The sequence below is a fragment of the Python bivittatus genome, unplaced genomic scaffold, assembly GCF_059951505.1.
Source record: "Python bivittatus isolate LINGU-HERP-01145 unplaced genomic scaffold, Pbiv_v1 ctg000080_np1212, whole genome shotgun sequence".
NCBI classification, from domain to species: domain Eukaryota; kingdom Metazoa; phylum Chordata; class Lepidosauria; order Squamata; family Pythonidae; genus Python; species Python bivittatus.
Genome location: NW_028277035.1, coordinates 45,997,548 through 46,017,419, shown reverse-complemented (window position 1 = coordinate 46,017,419; position 19,872 = coordinate 45,997,548). Strand labels below are relative to the sequence as shown.

The 19,872-nt window shown below is 36.2% G+C and overlaps 1 protein-coding gene across 2 annotated transcripts in view; it reads right to left on the bottom strand.

Annotated features, from left to right (window-relative positions):
- Nucleotides 1-19,872, bottom strand: part of RBM6 (RNA binding motif protein 6) — a 64,786-nt gene that overhangs the window by 13,892 nt on the left and 31,022 nt on the right. For both annotated transcript variants that reach the window (XM_007423986.4, XM_007423987.4), the window contains exons 7-8: nucleotides 2,827-2,901; nucleotides 1,906-1,966 (exon numbers count right to left, since the gene is read on the bottom strand). In XM_007423986.4, coding sequence (XP_007424048.1) covers nucleotides 1,906-1,966; nucleotides 2,827-2,901 — 136 coding nt within the window. The remainder of the gene's footprint in view (nucleotides 1-1,905; nucleotides 1,967-2,826; nucleotides 2,902-19,872) is intronic.

The following is a 19,872-nucleotide window of genomic DNA, read 5'->3' as shown; positions in this document are numbered from 1 at the left end:
AAAGGGCATGTGTATATTCCCCAGGAAATCAGGTGGCCTATTATAGTCACCAGATTACCTTCATTACTACTCTGGGAGTCAGTGACAGAATGAATGAAAGGGCCTGTACCTGTAGAAGGCATCCTAGTATTTGACTCTCAGGAACTTCCTCTGTGAATGGTGGATTGGGAAGTGTTCTTTTCCTAGAGGCATTCAATGATAGTTTTCAGAGTTTTCACATGACAGTTTTCCCGCTTCAGTTTCAAAACAGTGCACCAGCTTTTATTCTTCTTGGGAACGATGAAAAAGTAAACCTCTGGCATCATGGGACCTGCCTGATCACTGTTATGCTCAAGATATAGTTATTGGCCTTTAGTACTAGTCAATGTTTGACTGATTTGTATGACATGTAACCTTGTCAGATTGTCTTTAAAATGCACACATCTAACATTACATGTCCAGACATGGGCAAATTTTGTTAGCCATTTGCCCACAGGATTGCATCCTGTTTTTATAGAAAAGCATTTCCCTTGGGTTGGAATTGAGGATGTTGTGGTTTGTTCTGAGGCCTCTGCCTCTCTCCAAGATGCTCTGCATCTTATATGGTCTTATGCTGCTGGTAGGCACAGTGGGGGGGGGGGGTATATAGGAGTGGCAGTTCTGGTTCCTTCAGGCCTAGAATCTTGCAGACTCTGAGCAATTGTCGAAAAACTGCTTTCTGAAAAAGCCTGGTGGATTCAAGACTGGCTGTTAGTTCTCTTCCTCATCTAGGGACATCTGTCCCACCTCTCTAATTTATTAGTCCTGAAGGAAAGTATCTGAGCTGTATGTCACATGGGGGGAGGGGAGCTGGATATTTCTCCCCTCATTTGGTGGCATGATGCTGTCATCCTGGTCTTTGTTTCCTGTAGTGGTTGTCTAGTTAGGAATCTGGTGGATCTGGTGATCTGGTGAACAGAAGGATCAAGGATGGATATCTTTCTCTGTCTCCCTCCTCATTCTCCCCACATGGGCTGCCCAGCTGGAAAGCCCCAAGGTTGCATTTCCTGCTTTTTCCCTCTCTTCTGGGTGGGTAGTCAGTGTATCAGGTTCAAAACCCCAAGGCTCTGTCTTGGCTGTTATTCCCTGGTTATCGCCAGAGGTCTCTCCAGGGATGTGTAATAGCATGGGGCCCTCAGGGGAGAGAGACAACCTGGCAGAGCCAGTTGAGTGGTTCTAGTGCTGTAGTTCTCACTGAAGGGCGGTGGGAGAATGGAAGTCTAGCACCACCAGCTTCTGCCTTTCTTGTGCCAGGCCATCTAGCTTCTCAGAAGAGGAGAAATGAGCCCACTAGAGGCTGAAAGCAATTGGCACTAGGGTCTCAAAAGGCATAGCATTGGTTGTATTTCCATGCTGGCTCCCTTACATGGTCCCAGGTGACACAGAAATCCTCTGATGTGTCCATGAACAAGTTGCTGTCTATGTGTTTGCTGGCTATGAAGCCTCTAAATTCTACTAAATAAGTTAAATAAACACATCAACTAAGATCTATTTAGACCATGGTAGTTTTAGCCACAGGGCTGGCTGGTGGAGCTAGTGGTCATGTATGCTATTTGGAGCAAGTTAGAGCAGAATTCGACAAAAGACCATCCCCCTCCCCCAGGAAGTAGACTCAGAAGTTCTCTAAGCCCAGTCTCAAGAGCTAGTGGGAGAAATAGTCACTTTCAGATCCTGTAGTTCTGCTATAGGAAAACATTCATTCTCTTGTTTATTTCTTGAATGTTTACACCATTTAAAGTTAACAATTTGCATTAAAAAAACAGAACCTGATCTAATATTAATGATAATATTTAATAGTGTATACACCAAAGATCTTTATTCATTTCAAATTCATACATTTATTCTGGTACCAAACCCAACTTAATACAGTAACAACAGTAGACTCACCATCTCTTGGGAGTTTACAGAAATAACAGGATGAACGATACCCTACTGTGGACACTTTACACTGCAAAGAAAGAAAAATTATATAAGGAAAAGAAACTTGTGTTCTGCCCCTTTATGCTATTCAGCTTATAAAAACAGAAGCAGAAAGATAAATTCTGATAAATAAGCTTACTGTTTTACTAAAGCTCAAGCTACACGTTATAACACAATGCATGTGGGTCACCAATCTACATCTGCAAGGTAATAAGCTGAAAGTAGCATGCTATGACTTCAAATTAATCCTCCTAAAAGGTGGAAAAGGAAGGATGAGGACACGGATATAGTTTTTCAGCTTACATAAATACCTCTGAAATGCAACCTGTGATTCAGAAACAAGTTATTCAGAAGAATTCTCAACTCAGGAAGACTCTAGTTTATGCACATACCTCCCTTCTGCCAATGGGACAGGCTTGGCTCCAAGGTATTGGTTTAGGAAGAATCCACATTCAAATCTTTACTGAATATAATTCAGTGGGCTATATCTAACGTTAAACAGCCAAGACTCCCTCTGGATTGAGGTGGGGAAAAATCTCATAAGTAAAGCAAAACAAAATTAAGCTAATTAATAAACAATAGACATATAGGTTTCCACATATACAATGGATCTTCCATGTATGGAAATACAGAGGGCAAAATACAGCAGCAAGTGCAGGAAACAAACAAATCCATGTTACCAATGGTTTCAGATGGAAAGATACAGTTGAATATAACTCATTTTATCCACAAAGGCAAGCTGTGTGCATCCCTCAAGAAATCTTAGTGATGTGAGATTCCACTTGAAGAATCAGCAAGTCATTTAGGAATATTTTCATCAAGCTATGTTTAATTTCTTTCAAACTCTCTGTGAATAACTTCCCATGAGTTGTATTTCCACATACTCACACGCTTGCAATGCCAAAATTCAGGGGATGGACTATATTCAAGAGTGACTTGTTTACCACCAATCATAAGGTGTCCCTGTTGAAACCAGAGAGAAAAATTATTAGTTCCTTAAACAAAATAGACTAAATAAAGAGGGGCTTACTAGGGATAGTGTCATCTAGCTGACAAGTATCTGAAATATTGGGAATCAATGAAAAGACCAAAGAAAGGGATTCTTTCTTTCCTGTATTCTAAGCACATATACCCTAGATTGCTGTGAATCTATAGGGCAAAACCTCAGACACAATCTCAGTAAAAATAGATTGAGCAACAAATTGCCATTTAGAACAAATATACATGAAAGTGTTACTAACGTGCCAGACAGAAATTGTTGAGAAACTGGAAATCAGGTTAAATTTTAGATGTATGCCGATTAAGCTAAAATAAAACAAATACAATGGCAAGGCTATTTCATACTCTGATCCTAAATCATTAGTGTATGTCTGCCTAGCTTTGATTTCATTGAAATACCATTGTAATACTGTTGCATGGCAGGCAAGGTGTTTTATGATATGGGGCTGATATATTAGTATTTCTTATTCTAAATTCATTTGTCAATATAGTAAGTTATTGAGATGTTTTGTACAAATATTTTCACACAGACTTTGCTGTGCATAGGTTATATGTTAATATCTGATGTTTGGTTTCCATACTATGTCTAAAATATACTCTTCAATGACATCATCATAAATCTACCTTTAATTCACATCTGTTAGAAAACATTGTTATTCTAATAAGAAAGGGCAAAAACAAATTACTTGTTTTTCCAGTTTACAGATGTTTTCACTTTTTCTTTATTAAGCTTACACAAAAGGGGAAAATTTATCATGGTCAGCATCTTACACAAAATGTCCAAGGCTATATGAACTAAATTAACAAAATTAAAATTATTAGTCCAATAAAATCTATAAAAGGAGCAGAAAGTAAAAGTAAGCAGATCATGATTTCCTGTCAAACAAAATTTCCCAGAGCTCTGGGATATCACCATAGTGAAAAATCAGACACATAATACCTCAATGGAAATTTTGTTAAACACACTTATCCAGAAACAGATAGCCCTTTAATCATCTTTCTTCTGGCAGAGATAGGAGTCTCCAATTCTCTAGAAAGCTTATTTGTGTGATGAAAACAAAGAGATGAAGCCCAGATATGTGGCAGCATCTACCCAACCTTAGCTGATTTCAAAAAGCTAAGGAGATTTGGACTTTGTTAATACTTAGTAAGAAACAACCAGGAATAATATTTTATAACAAAATAATTTTTACTCCAAAATTCTAAGAGCGAAACAGGTATAAAAATATCCATTGACACTACAGTGAGAATAGCTGCAAATGAGCAATAAGAATTTCACTCTCACTTCAGATGTATAAAGAGATGCCAATAGGCATATTTCAACTTGTTTGCATAATCCTTCCCTTTTCCAGTGTGAACCCAACATGAATTAAAGCAGGATTTTTGGCAGATACACAGGAGAGAAGTAGTGGGGGATGAAGAGAAGGAAAACATTCAAGCTAGGGGATAATAATTTGGCCATCAGGCAGTTTTTTGGAAATGTGGCTGGGATCATGTAGATTTTGAACCCCAGTTGTTGCTTAATATACACAAATAAATTCCATTAAAAGGTTTGGATATATTCCACAAACATTCCTGTTCATTTAGGAAGCACTGTGATCATGTCCTCCTATAGTATCCCTTGCTAGACAGTCACTGAAAATGGTAGCATTAAACATATGTCTAGAACTATAATTTATTCTGTAAACGAATACATACTGTATTTATTTAAGGTACGAACTATTTTAAAGGTCCAGATAAATATATTAAGCTTTCACATTTCAAATTCCTAACTCTCTCCCCAAGACTAAGAGGCCAGGCCAGAAACCACTCAGTAATATTATGTAACATCAATCATGCTCCCATAGGCCATGCAGAGAAAAATGCTGATTTTTAAAAAGTGGTCCTCAGAACTAAAGAGACTGTCTTAGCCATTCATGTTTCAATAACTGTTCATTTAGCACAACAGATTTCAATAGATATTTCTATCATGCTACCATATTACCAGCTTACATTTTTTCTCAAGAAATGTCACTGGAAGTAATGAGAATTTAGGCAGTCTGATTATCAACCTAAGCTAATTTCCCAACTGGGGCTCTGCTTCCAGAGATCTGGTATGTGTGTGCATAGGTATATAGACACAGACCAAGTATATACATTTCTGAAACAGAAATTGATAAATAAAAATGGGAACACCATATCAATACAGTACCCACAGCTCCTGAAAAAAAAAATCAGTGCAAAATTAAATATATTTGAGAAGCAAGTCTTGATCAACTCTGTCAAATTAACTTTCTAGTACGTATGCTTAAAATTAACCAAGGATTGGAGGATGTGTGTGTGTGTGTGTGTGTGTGTGTACGTAAAAGAAAATGTCAAGGAACTTAAACTGAACCTCTTGAATCCCCGCCCCCCCCCCCCCGCAACTTTAGAATGGTTTGTAGAATAGTTGTATATGCAGAATTATCAAGAATAAAAGAACTGGAAATGTGGTTTTGGATACCATGGTTCTCAGGTTCAAATTCTATATGAGGTATTTAATGTTCACACTTGCAAGATCTTCTTAAGGGCTACCTTCCAGTCATTCCACAAAGCCTACTTAGAAACAATTCTGAGGCTTAAAAGCATTCATTTTATTAATGATTATTTTTATTAAGCCAGAGCACAGGAATGTATAGTCATCCATACAACTCCAACAACATCAGCTCTAGCCACCATGGCCAACATCAAGAATGAACTGAGTTGTAGTCCAACATCTTGACAGCTACCAGTTAGCCATCCTTGTCAATTTTATTAAACTTTTCATATTTTTTTAAGTATTCTGTTGTAAATCCCCTTCACCGAAATAGATATTTTGACTAAAAAACACAGATAGCCAAATTAAAACCTTTGACTTCACATATCAGCCAAAGGCACAAATACACTGCCAGCTTCAATGTGTGAATCTATTTCTCCCAACAGTTCAGCTAGGCACCTGGAGAGATAGAGAACAATTAATCCTATAGGCACGGTGTTCAGGTTTCAGTCAGAATTAATTGTAACAGTCACCTCCAATACAGCTATGTGTAGGTAGGAAGAAATCAGAGCATGTTCTGCTAAAGAAACTGACTGAAAGCTTTTGCCATACTAACTGCACAGATGCATTCACTGATGGGAAATAAAAACTACTGAATGCTTGGAAATGTAGCTCTAGTTATATCCGAGAGTAACCGCTTGCTATTGAGACTTTGGGCACTGCTCTATTGGCTGTTTCATAGTCTCAGGCTCCTGCACCTGAAGCAATCAGATTTTATATGCCCACTAATCTCATTGAGTGAAACCTTCTTCTATATGGAGTCCTTTATTCAAACCCAGTAAACTTTTCAGATTTCTTCACTAATTTAAAACCTTTTTATTGCTGACCTTTCTTTCTCACTGTCATCACTTCAGAATGATTATAAACTTTATTTCACAGATAACATGTATTGGGTGTTCACAATAATTTAGTCTAGTGTGCTTGTTGAAGGCTAATGTTCTATATAACAGAAAAGGAACAAAGAAAGAATGTCTCCTGAAGCAAGAGCTCATATTTTAATTTCAATTTGGTTTTTGTTGTTGGAATGTGGGCTGGGCACACCAGTCTCAGTGTGGTTCTCAGCCCCAAAATAAGTGTACATTTCTTACCCAGAGTATAAGCCACAACAAACCAAATAAAATATGCCAATATACCTCCAATTAAATACAATAAATAGGAGGGGTTTCTTTTTCTTTTCACAAAATAGACAGTTGTGTTTTAAAAAATAAAAATTCCATGACTGGTATCTTTATACACTTTCTGCAACACAAGTGCTATAATGGAGCCTAATAATTTGTTTCATTTTGATCAACATTTCTCAGATATAGCTGTACATTTCATCTTCATGATTCATGTGCAAGTCTAAGAATACCTTTAAATAACTAATGTAAATTTGAAAAATAAATCAAATATATCTTGCATTATCGACTAATGATACATCTTTTTATGCATCATCAGTCAATTTTTCTATCCAGCTATTCCAACTCAATAAAAATGTAGGAGCATTTCTTTGTAAACAAATTTTTATTGAAATTAGGTCAAGGCATATCATACATTGTTAATCTACCAAGATTAATGTTGTTAATTATCATATTATCTTCATATATTCTGTTTGCCATGTTCTTTTTATACATATTTAAACTGTGATGTGCCAGTTTAGTTACTCAGCTTCTTGTCCTTCACATTTTCCTATACAGGAGGTGGATTCCAACCTTGAAACAGCTGATCTCCTGAAACACAAAAAATATTAAGGATAATATAGCCATATTATCTATTAACATATTTTAAGTTAGTTTGTATTAACAATCATAGTTACTACTTACCAGACGGCAGTCACCAGCACCAAGCTTTTCTTTGTTTAAAAGAATTACTTAATAGTGGCTGTGTAATCAGTGCTGCATTGCTTATGGATCCCACATTTTAAGAAGTCCAACTCCATTAATCAGTTCACCAATTTCTCATCATAATGAGAAGTCCCAAAGCAAAATACATCTTTTATATTCTGAAAATCATTTACTAGTCTTAGATCAGAAACAGTTATTTAAATACTTATTTCTACAGTTTAAGAGCAGCTTTAGAAAAGAACAGTTGAGCATGCTGATTAAAATTAACATAATTAAGTTTTATTTTCATATAGTATCTTTCTGCTTCTACCCCTAACCTAAGCAAACACATTTTCCTTTTCTTGATTCTCTTTCTTCATTTCCAAAACTGTCTCCAGAGATTTTTGAAGCAGATTTCAGAAGCTGTGTTTTGCCTTTTATTTTCAAATAAGTATTTTGGTAGTAGTCATATTTATATACATATTTTTTTCAAATGGCAAAAATAATTACTAGAAAGTAAGCTGATCTCTCTCTAGGTTGCCAAACATTAGTCTTCATATTCATTACAATATATTAATGTCAAGGGCCAAACTATATATTAGGTGATATATAGCAATTCCTTTTTGTGGTGGAAAGCATCTTCAGAATAATTTAAAACATCAGAAGGGAACACAGGAGGACCTGCCCCTTTCCCAATGCACTGCAATTCCTCCCCTTTATTTCCCATCCTGTGTCAGTACAGATGTTTTTCTTGGAAGTTCTACATCTGCTTTTCACTACTTCCCTTTCATTCTCCTTTGGCTATTCTCACTATAAATGATATGTGAACTGTGCTATCAGAATCCAGGATACTAACTTGTAACTCCTTTTGCAAGCCACTGTTAAGAAATAAACATAAAAATCTAGCTCTGTAAAGAAAGCAGCTGCTTATGATTAGCCAGAATCTGCAAACCTTCTGACTTTCTGATCCTTAAAGAGGCATGTAACTAGTGACCTACCAGTAGGGATCCCAAGAGCCATTAGAGTCTTTCAAAGCTTTAAGCCTTCCCAATGGACTAACTTTAATCTCTGAAGAGCTAGCTTTCTGCTCATTGCATCTCTCAGAGTCCTTCTAAAATTCCTCTCATGGCATGTGCATATAAAATGAGGGGACAAAGAGAGGGCTGATGTTTGTACATGGAAATAACTCTGACAGGACTTCAAAAGAGGTGCTTTGTATCCATTCTGGCATGTTGTAAAACACCTCTTCTTTGGCACAGTCCCACCGTATAATTCTTGGGTTGTAGCCAGTGCTCTATTTACTGTAGCAATTTCTTATGTAGAATAAGTCCTTCTTAATCATTTTTCTATAGTTATCAGTTAAACTCTAAATATGAAACAGCATATGGCATGTTTAAATCATGTTAAGAAAATTTTATTTTTCACAAAGTTTATCCTTCCTCCATATTTCAGAATTCAAACATTAAATGGAAAAAAGTTAATCTTCATACTATGTTTCTTTGTGTTTGCTCATATGCCATCTCCCTTAATGAGACTTTATCATGGTTCTCAGCAAATTAACTACTGCTTCCTTTGAACTTATCAGACAGATTCCCCTCAACATCCTCACAAAGAAATACCTTCCTGATGGTCATAATTTCAGCCAGAAGGGTTGAGGAGCTGGGTGCTTTCTCAGTGCAGACAGAGAAAATACAGCATGTGAAAATCGAATCCTCCCTTTTTTCTTCAGTAGAAGTAAGGATAGGGTTTGCACATACTTTCTCTCTCACCTGCAGCTCTCACCCAACCTTCTATGCCAGGGTTAAAAATCCACAGTCCAGCCTCTCCTTTGGTGCCTCAGAAAGCCTCTTCCTTGATTGCAGTAGTGAAATTCAGTGGCAAAATGCTTACATTCAATGGCATTTTTGCAAAAATAAGGAAAATGGGTGTGCTAAGACCTTCCCTGCTTTATAAACCCCTCTCTCTTTCAAGGATAAAGGAGTAAAGTACGGGAAAACAAAACTATTTCATCAGAACCCAGTTTAAAGGCCCCTGAACAAAAATATATGAATTATATAGACTGATCACTATTGAAGGACAGTTTCAACATTTCTTTTCATTACGTTCATATGACATATGGATGATAACCTGGACGAAGATGTACTTGTTTCAAAACAATGTCCAGGCTGCCTTAATATGGTATCCTATTCAAATGTAACAGTATAGATATTAGTTATTTGAAATGAAAAAGATCAGACATTAGTACAGATAGCTACTACCACATAAAAGTTACTAATGAAGTAATTATTGAACTTTTTTTTTTTTTGCAATTTCAGGAACATATGTAAACATAGATTATTCAAATAAATATTTAGTTCAAATTATACATGATAGTTTATGTCATTAGAAACTATTTCTGTTTTACTCTTTATTACAGTATGAATGGGATTGTTCCTATTCAGTGTACAGGAAGGGGCATTTTAATTCTTCACTTCAGATTGATATCCCCCCCTCCCTGAAAAAATCACAAGACACATTATAGAGAAAAATCATATCTAATAATAGTGGATGGTCTCATTTTAAGTCCCTAGATGCTCTGGAAAATGGGATGTGAATTTATCAGAAATTTCTGCAACTAGAAAGAGAAGGGTCATCCCATATGTGTTCTCCTATAGTTATAATGAAGTGAAAAATAAAGGTGTTGTTCCTAGTGAAAAGTTTAAGCAACCCTGACCCTACAAAAAATGGGTACAATGCCACAGAGGATCTCTTCTATAAGAAGTATCCAGGCACAACATCCAAGGTTTATATTGTTTTATTAATGGGATAAATTATATGGAGCCCTTGGTGTTCTCTGATGTGTTAAAAAAGCAATTAAAGATATAGAAATATTTTAATACAAGCTATCAGCTGCTGAATTCTCAGAAAAATAACATATCTTCCCTTTTGCTGGTATAGAAGCAGGCAGGCAAAAAATTAATGTTCAAAATAGAAGAAATCTACCATTTCAGTTAAACACAAAAATGTTCTGGACTTCCTCCTCCATTAACTCAGTTACAGAAAGCACTATTTTTTAGGGAAAAAAACTGAGGAAAAGTTAGGGAAAGTTAAAAATACAAATGTTTGCCCATAATTGTCTAATCAGTCTCATTTTCCTACATCTGAAGTACTATCAATTTCTACTTATTTTTATAATTTTATGGAGTTCAGAAAATTGGGCTTATCCTTCCTGAGACAAACTCCTCTACCTTTCACAAGTCCTTGTGTCTTTTTTTTTTTTGCAGGAGGCAAATATCATTTAGAGAAACAAAAAAACAATGGTCAGGTATGAAGGGTTGAGCTTCTTTTCTGCTCAGAGCAGTGGTCCTGATCCATAACTGGTGACTATCAATAAATGGGGTAGAATACACATTTATACACCATTATCTTTGCTCTGATTTGCATTTTAATGCTTAATTTCAGTTCACCATTCAACAGAGATTTGGCTGAAGATGTGAAGATGTTAGCACTGTTAATTTTGTTTTTCAACTACAGCTCTTTAATTCCAAAACTGCAAAAAGATCTTTAAAATGTTGAACTTTAATATTTTACATTCCTTCAATTTAGAATCCAGGCAATGGTGGGAAAGACAAAATAGCTTGTATGTACAATATTCTGAACTCAGTTTGTAAATGAGATGTGTCAATGAGTTTTAAGCATCACATAGATTAAGTCTCCAGAAAGAACTCACAACCATGTGTTTTAAGGAATCTCTTTTAACTTCCATTGAGTTATAAGCTAGAACTAAGGGCCATATAATTATGTAACAAACCTTTAGCATTAGCTTGAACCCTAGTAAGCCAGGCTGAAAGGATTCCAACATCTCTTGGATCAGCAGTTAAGCTGCTGACATCTCCTTTTGTTATTATTGTGTACGTCTAACAAAAGACAATAGTTAGTAAGAGATACAGAGATACATAGCCATTTTGATCTCATGAAGAAATCAGCTTATTTCGTACATTGATCAAGGTTTAATATTCAATTCTGATTAACCTGAAAGAGTTGCATAGTTATCAGGAGAAGTGTTCCCCTCAGGAGCTCTTGTCATTACCTTCAGTCCAACTTTAGGGGACAAGTATGATAGTTTGGAATTTTACCAATATGAACCTGAAAATGCAACATAAGCCAGCTATAGATTCTGAGATAGTGTTAATTTTTATATCTGTAAATAAAGTTTATTGGCTAGCTGTATATATTTTGAGGTTTGAATTAAGCAAAAATGACATTTTTATTCTGCTTCTGACAAAAGAAGAAATCATTCTGCCACTCCAATGATTTCTTAACAGCTAACACTGTCTTCAAAAAACCAAAATGATGCCTCTATACATGGACACCACCAATGGAGTATACAGAAATCAAATTGATTATATTATTACTAAAAGGAGGTAGAGGAGCTCAATTATAGCATCAAAGACATGACCAGGTGCTGACTGTGGAGCAGATCACCAACTGCTTATGTGCAAGTTCAAAGTTGAGCTAAAGAAGAAGAAAGCCAGTCAGTTTCCACAATATGATCTTGAACATATACCCACTATTTTCAAGGAGAACATCAGGAATCGCTTTGAAGTCCTGAACCTCATTGGTAAAGAACCAGAGGAATTATGGAATGAACTTAAATATGTTATTAAGGATGAATGTGAAAAGAGACTGCCAGAAGAATGCAAACTGGATGTCAGAACAAACTGTGGAAATTGAAGAGAAGAGAAGCCAAAGCCAAGAAAGACAAAAATCTCAGAAAGGAATTTAACAAATATTTTCAAAGGTATTAGAAGAGACAAGAAGTAGTATTACAACATCTGTAAAGACACTGAAGATAGAAACAGACATGGAAAAACAAGTAAAGTCTTTCAAAAGATCTCTGAATATAGAAGGAGGTTCCAACCTTGAATTGGCAAGCTGCTAAAGGACGCCAATGGACAGATAGTAAGTAATTCAAAGGAGATCAAACTCCCCCCCTCCTCAGAGTGGACAGATTGCTTAAACAAGCAAGGGGGGAAATAAAGAAAAAAGAAAAACAAAGTGATCTCCTTATACAATCTCTCCTGTTCCTGACACATCCCCCCCCCCGAGAGATTGGAGAGGAAGGGACTACAAGAGAGTAAGCAAGCACACAATGGGGAATACACTGGCTGTTTGCATAGTGTGCTTGCAGCTTCCAGCCCTGAGCGTGCTAGGGGCTACCAGTGCCACCATATTCCTTACAATGTGTATTTTCCATTGTGTACCTGCTTACTCTCTTGTAACCCCTACCTCTCCAATCTCTCGGAGGGGGGACATGTGAAGCACAGGAGAGATTATATAAGGAAAGCACTCCCCCCCCCCTTGCTTCCTTAAGCAATCTCTCCACTCTGAGACTCTAGTGCAAGCCCTGGTATTCCCTCAAAAGCATAAGTTGGATTCTGAAGAAGCAGGACAGGCAGAGTATTGACATTTTTGAACTTTGGTGTTGGAGAAGATTCCTGAGAATACCGTGGACAACCAAGAAAATGAACCAATGGCTCATCCAACAAATCAACCCAGAGTTCTCACTCGAGGCACAAATGGCTTAAATTATCCTACTTTGGACACATTATGCAAAGGCTAAGCTTTCTAGAGAAGGCTCAAATGCTGGGAAAGGTGGAAGGAAAGAGAAGAGGATGACAGCAAGGTGGATGGACTCAGTTACAGTGATGAGTGCACTGTTGGAAGACTTCAAAGACCAGATTAGGGACAGATCGTCATGGAGAAAATCTATCTATGTAATTGCTAGGAGTCAAAAACAACTTGATGGCACATAATCATCATAATCTGACAAAAGACTAAATAATCATCTGGCACTCTTAAGTGGACTCGTGACTTTATGACATATCACACTGCTGATATCATTATCTTCAGAGCAGTTTTTCAGCCAGGACATGCTGAAAGTCAGGAAGAACCTGGAAAATCTACATACAGGTTATCCATGGTCTTTTGGATCCAGATGTAATTTACTCTGTTAAAAAAGTCAAAATTCACCTTATTATGCCTTCTCTCCTCTTGAACAACATGTTATAATGCAAAGGGTTTTTTAAATTAAAAAAAACAACACCCTTTTAAAATATTATCAGGAATCAAAAGGGGAATCTGTTTATTTCTCTAATGTCTTGAAAGAGCACTATTGTGGCATCTGTGCACTTTTTCTTTTCCCTCTATAGCTGAGCACTGTATAGAGATTACCGCTTTAAGCCATTACAATGTTAAGAAATGTATTTGAGTGATGAAAGAAAACAAAGAAGTCAACATCTATTAGACTTATCACAGACCAAACAGCCATCTGAACATAGCCAATGTGTATTAAAGAGATATAAGAAGAAAAAAGTACCAAATTTTCCCTTGTATCACATAAAACACTACTAGACTGTCTTTTAACACAGAGAGAGAAACAAGAAAGAGCTGAATGAACCACATTATATTAATCAGTTCCTAAAAGTTTCCTTCATGCAGTATATGGGACTCACTGGGAGCCAGGCGGCATATAAATTTAATAAATTATTATTATTATTATATTATGTCACTGTCAAAAGATTTAGTGAACTATGCAAGGAAGCCACTTAAAGTATTTTTAACATAACCTACAGTTGGTGATGGGAGTCAAACATGAGATAGTTAAAACACAGCTATTTATAATAATGTAGAAAAGTACCACTTCACAATGTTATATAAATATGCCACTATATGAATTTAGAGAATGTTATATTACATAAGTATATTTGTAAATCAACTTAGATTTCAAGAATAATGTGAATATGATACATAAGAGATATGCAAGATGATATTACTTTTAAATTATCCTTCCAAATGTCACCATTCCATGGAGCACATGCAGTATCCTTGAAGACTAATGCTAGGAAATACTGAGGGAAAGAGACCTGTGCCATATCTTCTTAAGTTATGATACAAAAAGTTATTAAAGTGCCATTAAAAGATGACATAACAAAAAATAAGACACCGTTTACCATGGATGCCATGAATCATCACCCTAAGTATCTTTACATAAAAGAAATTTCAGGCAAGAGAAATGAGAGTACTGCAATTTTTCCAGTCGTAAGTTTTATAAATGTTATTAGCAAACTTGCTTCTCCTACGACACAGGACATTTACCAATCCAGAGCCGGGTGGATAGACTACAAATGATAATGCCAAGTGTACTTGTGTATATAAATCAGGAAGTTCCAGTTGATACACATAGTGCCAGAAAATAGTTTTTGATATATACAAAAACTAAATGTTGGTTAAAATCTCTGCGTAAAAAGCAGACTATGATGTTACTTTCTTTTCCAGCCATCAAGAGCTACTAGTTTGTTTTTTTAACAGGAGGGCAAAGCATTCTATGAACAGGATAGATTTTGCATAGGACTGTTTTTCTGTTTTACTGTTAGACATTTTAAGCTGAAAAAAAACAGTTATATCAGCAATTATAGCTAAGCTAACAGCCTCATGAATTTTCATTTCATACACTGATATGAACCAGGCATTATAATTTCTTTCTGTATTCAAGAACGCCCTGTGCTAGAACCAGGTTGGTCAGCGTTCTATACTGCATTCTTCGAAAATATCTCAATGTATTCATGCTTTTAAAGCTCTAAGTGGCAAACAGCCAAATACCTAAACTTAATTTAATTCCATATTGCTTAGTTCCTGTACTTTTACTGAAGAAGCAGTTTAAAGGGGAAAAAGTCTTACTGAAAGTGTTAAACATTTCTATACAAAGTCCACTGTAATTGCTCCTGTTCTTAGGTAAAAACAGACTGCATTCATATTCTCAGTTTGGTACTAATAATTAATACTATTTTTATATTAGCATCCATCAGCAATAACTTCATCAAAAGCAAAGCCATTTCCTTTTCTAAAGGTTAAGTCAAATGGGGATTAATTGAACTGTTGGGGGTTTTTTGCATCATTTGTATACAGGTAGTCCTCGATTTATGACCACAATTGGGACCGGAACTTCCGTTGCTAAGCGATGCAGTCATGAAGTGAGTCTCACCCAATTTTATGACTTTTTGCAGCAGTTGTTAAACGAATTGTGCGATCATTAAGCAAATCTGGCTTCCCTCACTGATTTTGCTTGTTGGAAGCCCCCTGGAAAGGTTGCAAATGGTGATCACATGACCACAGGACCCTGCAACCATTGTAAACACATGTTGTTTGCCAAGCACCTGAATTTTAATCACATGACTGTGGGGAAGCTGCAACAGTTGTAAGCACTAGAACCTGTCCTAAGTCACTTTTTTCAGTGTCACTGTAACTTCAAATGGTCATTACATGAATGATTGTAAGTCGAGGACTACCTGTATGTAGTAAACTGACAAACAGTTGGTGGGCTATGGCCAAGGAAATGCACCAACCTATCCTGCGACAGAAGGAATTTAGGACAAGATTTGGAAGCATGCACCAAGATGTCACATATTAGAAGAGAAACAATAAGAAATTTTAAAGTGTCAATAATTCCTAATGTAGGGGAATGTTATTTCCAATTCAATTCCATTAAATATGTCCATGTTACAAACCCAAACTGGATTTAAAACATATTTTTCACTTCAAGAAAAGTATCAAATCAGTGTAACATTTCATAGTGAGAAGGTACAAATACCACTAGTGCTCTGGTCCTCTATTAAAAGTTCTCTCAGAGCAGTATGTAGAGAGATCATAAACTTTAATTAGTCCCCACCACAGTACAACCATTTTAATCAGTTATGCAAAGAACCAAATTTGGCTAAAGTTGCTTAATCCAATAAGGACTTATCTGAGTCTAAGGGCACTTTTCCACCTTTACTATTTCCACTCCCAAAATGTCTAGAAAGCATTCTGAAGCCAACCAACTGCTTAGCTTTTATGTATTAAGGATTCAGTATTATGGAATCGGTTCTGCATACTAGCTTGGGAGGGAGGGAGGGAGGGAGGGAGGGAGATATCTTTTTAAAACTGGTTTTAATTTACCACCTGGTTGTCACATTACCCATCTCACTGCCTATATGAGAGAACAGCACATCATCCTATACCTCCACAGAAACACACAGCAATCAGAAAAGCTGGATAATAATCTACAGAAAAACTAAATTAGCAGAAAGCTAGAGAAGAAACAATCTTGAATATGTGGATGCCTATCTGCTTCAACAGCAGCAACCAAACTGGAAACAATTTTGACCCACCATTGCTTATTTTAAATGTTATAATGGTAACATGTTTGGACAACCTGAGAAGGCATTATGATGGACTTCTCCATCATTCTTCATTCATAGTGCAGTTTCTGCAGAATTCTGCAGAAGAAATAACAGGTCTGATTGGAGAACAGTAGAAGGAATAAAAAGACTAAGTGGCAATAGATTTTCTCTCAGTTATATCGCTGAAGGATCTTTCTTTGCACAAAGAAAAAACATGCAACTAAAACTTATTTTGACAATGCACCAATATATTATCACCAAAACAATTATATATACTACCACATGTAAGAAACTCCAAGCACAGAAGTGGTTGAATGCTTTTTAACATAGTTCAACACTGCAGAGATTCAAAACTTCCTTCCACACATAGGTCTTAACAGACCTTAACAGACCCCTCAACAAAAGCAGAGAGGGAACTTGGCAACTTCCTTCTGTGATGGCATTCCACAATCTTGACACTATCAGAGTTTTCAGTATCCATCTACCATACCACAGCAGTCACCCATGCTTTATCAAGTATATTCATATCCTTAAAGTATTCTAGTTCTACACCTATGGGTTTGAAAAATAACATCAACTTGAATTAGCCCAAAAATAGCTAGCTAAAGAAGACAGTTCTTGACTTGAGCTCCAGGCAAAACTCTGACAAGTACCAGACTAATAACAAGAGGCACAAATCATTAAAGTAATGCAAGCCAGTATCTTAAAACACTGCCCTGACACTATGTTCCAGCTCACTGAAAAATTTATAATGTAACTCATAAAAGACTTTAACTTCATCAAATAACCCAGTTCATTCTCATTTACTTTTCAACAGGCCATCTACTGCCAGCTTATTCACTTGAGTAGCTTATTTCAGAACTGGATGAACCTCATAAAGACTGAGAACAGTTACATCATTCTTTGCAGACTAAACACACGTTCTTTCTTTAAAGAGGCTAGGAAAAACAAACAAAAAAAGTTTCAATATTTCTTCAAATTTATGTTTCTTCAAAAATACTATTTTCTAGCAGACATTATTTTTCTTCCACTGAATATTTCAACACAGATGAAACCATTTATGATTAAAATTCCTCAAGACATTGCAATACTAAGCTAAAATTGAGTATGATGCATTCTGTCTATTTAATAAGCTCAACACAAAAATTAAATTAGTTAAAATTAGTTATTTTCTGTGTAAAACAAAGCATGCTCACTAGATGTTTGCACTGCTCCCAACTGAATCCCAGCTAAATGTGCTTACATTTTAATGTGGGCACTTTACAGAACTCATGTTTGTTACTCACTGGTACTGCATATATAGCAACAAAACATTCTCAATGATACATTTTCACAATTGCTGTTCAATATTATCACAATACTCATGTCAACACCCACACACACACACAAAGTTTAGAGTGGAGAAATGTTTATATTTTTATGCTGGAATTTAAACAATTCCAATCTGGATTTTCTAGCTAGTTATTTACTGTCCGTTTTACAGAACTGTAAAGTACTTCCTTTTCCATCTAATAAATGTGTTCCAAATTTAAAAAAATACAAAGATCTTTTTATTTGGATAACGTCAAAAAAGTTAATATATGTTCATTCCAGAATGTAAATACATGATGTCAAATCTGTTTGAAAAATGGACCCATCTTTAGGGAAAAAATGGGTGAAAATTAAATGAATTAGTTAATTAGTGAGCTTTGCTCAGTCACTCATGCCCTAGTTACCTCCAGATTGGACTACTGTAATACGCTCTACATGGGGCTGTCCTTGAAGAGTATCCAGAAGCTTCAACTGGTGCAGAATGCAGTGGCACAGGCAGTTACGTATGTTTCCATGAACAGCACTGGTTGCCAGTTTGCTTCCAGGTCCAATTCAAGGTGCTGGTTTTAACTTTTAAAGCCCTTCACGGCATGGGACCGGGTTATCTGAGGGACTGCCTCTCCCTGATTACATCTGCCCACCCCATTAGATCTGGCAGAGAAGGTATGCTTCAGATCCCGTCTACTAGGGACTGACATCTGGTGGGTCCCAGGAGGTGGGCCTTCTCTACCATGGTGCCTGCCTTATGGAATATTTTCCCACTGGAAGTGAGGTTAGCTCCATCCCTGTTAATGATCCGTAAGTCCTTCAAGACCTGGCTATGTCATCAGGCCTGGGGGTCCCAGAGGTCCAGTGAGTCTAAGATGGCTCCATCACTGTTGTTAGTATTTACTCTGTCCTGTGATTGGTGGTTTGTATATTTTTAACAAGGACTGTTTTATATTTTTAATAATGATTGTTTTTATATATTTATTGTTTTACTTGTTGTATGCTGCCCAGAGTCACTACTTGTGAGATGGGTGATCATATAAATTGCTAATTAATTAATTAATTTATTAATATTACGGGAGTAATCTCCCACCTTCCCACATACATGGAATCCTAAATATTTGCTCAGGCCTGAATCTTAGGTGCATGTAATTGTAAAAGATGCGAAAGCATACAGGAGTTGCAGCCAGTCCTTTCATTTCCTTCCTTGGGGCTCTTTTCCCCTTGCATCATGATTCGCTAAACATCTTGTTACTGAATCAATAAACTCCAATTAATTTATTGATAAAATATTATCCTTGGGGTACCCCTACCCTTGGGGTTCTACTGGACTGACAGATAACAAAACACAAAACAAGCCTCATAAGACAGACAACAGACCATCTCTCATGGTTCCAAACAGTTTTTCATTAAAAGCCTTCTGATGCACCTTTTCGAACTGGAATATGATTCAAAGAACAGACATTCGGTTTCTCTTACTTACAAGCCACATTTTCTAATGCTATTTACTGAATGTATATGTCACATAATGAAAAATATATAATGAGTCAGAAGTGGATCACCCAATCCTGCCTACATAAGTAAACTATGTAATATATTCCAGTGATAAATCTACAATTTCACCTACTTTGGCAAGATCTTCAAGACCTATTTTCAACATAATATGTACCATTACCTGCTAAAAATATCCTTCAATTTTTGTAAATCGCAAGTAATTTGGATATAAATTGAGCAATTAAAATGAACACAGAGAAACCAATGCTGGAAGTATTTTCATCTTTATGCATCCAGCAAATTATGAAGTTTCAAGAACTGAGCCCTTGAAAACAAACAAAATAAACAGCATGAAGTTACAGAAAAAGAACAAACAGCTAGTTAACCTTTTAAGTCTTATGCTTCCATCCATTATTTTAATAAAAATACATCAACAACCTGCCTAGGTCATATTTTTAAAATTCAGATATATTTTTTTTATCCTACTGTGGGAGATAATTTTTTTCCCTAAAGATGAAAAAGAATCACATGAGAAAATTAAATGCCTTCAGAAAAGATGAGCATTCAATAATACCAATTTTCTATT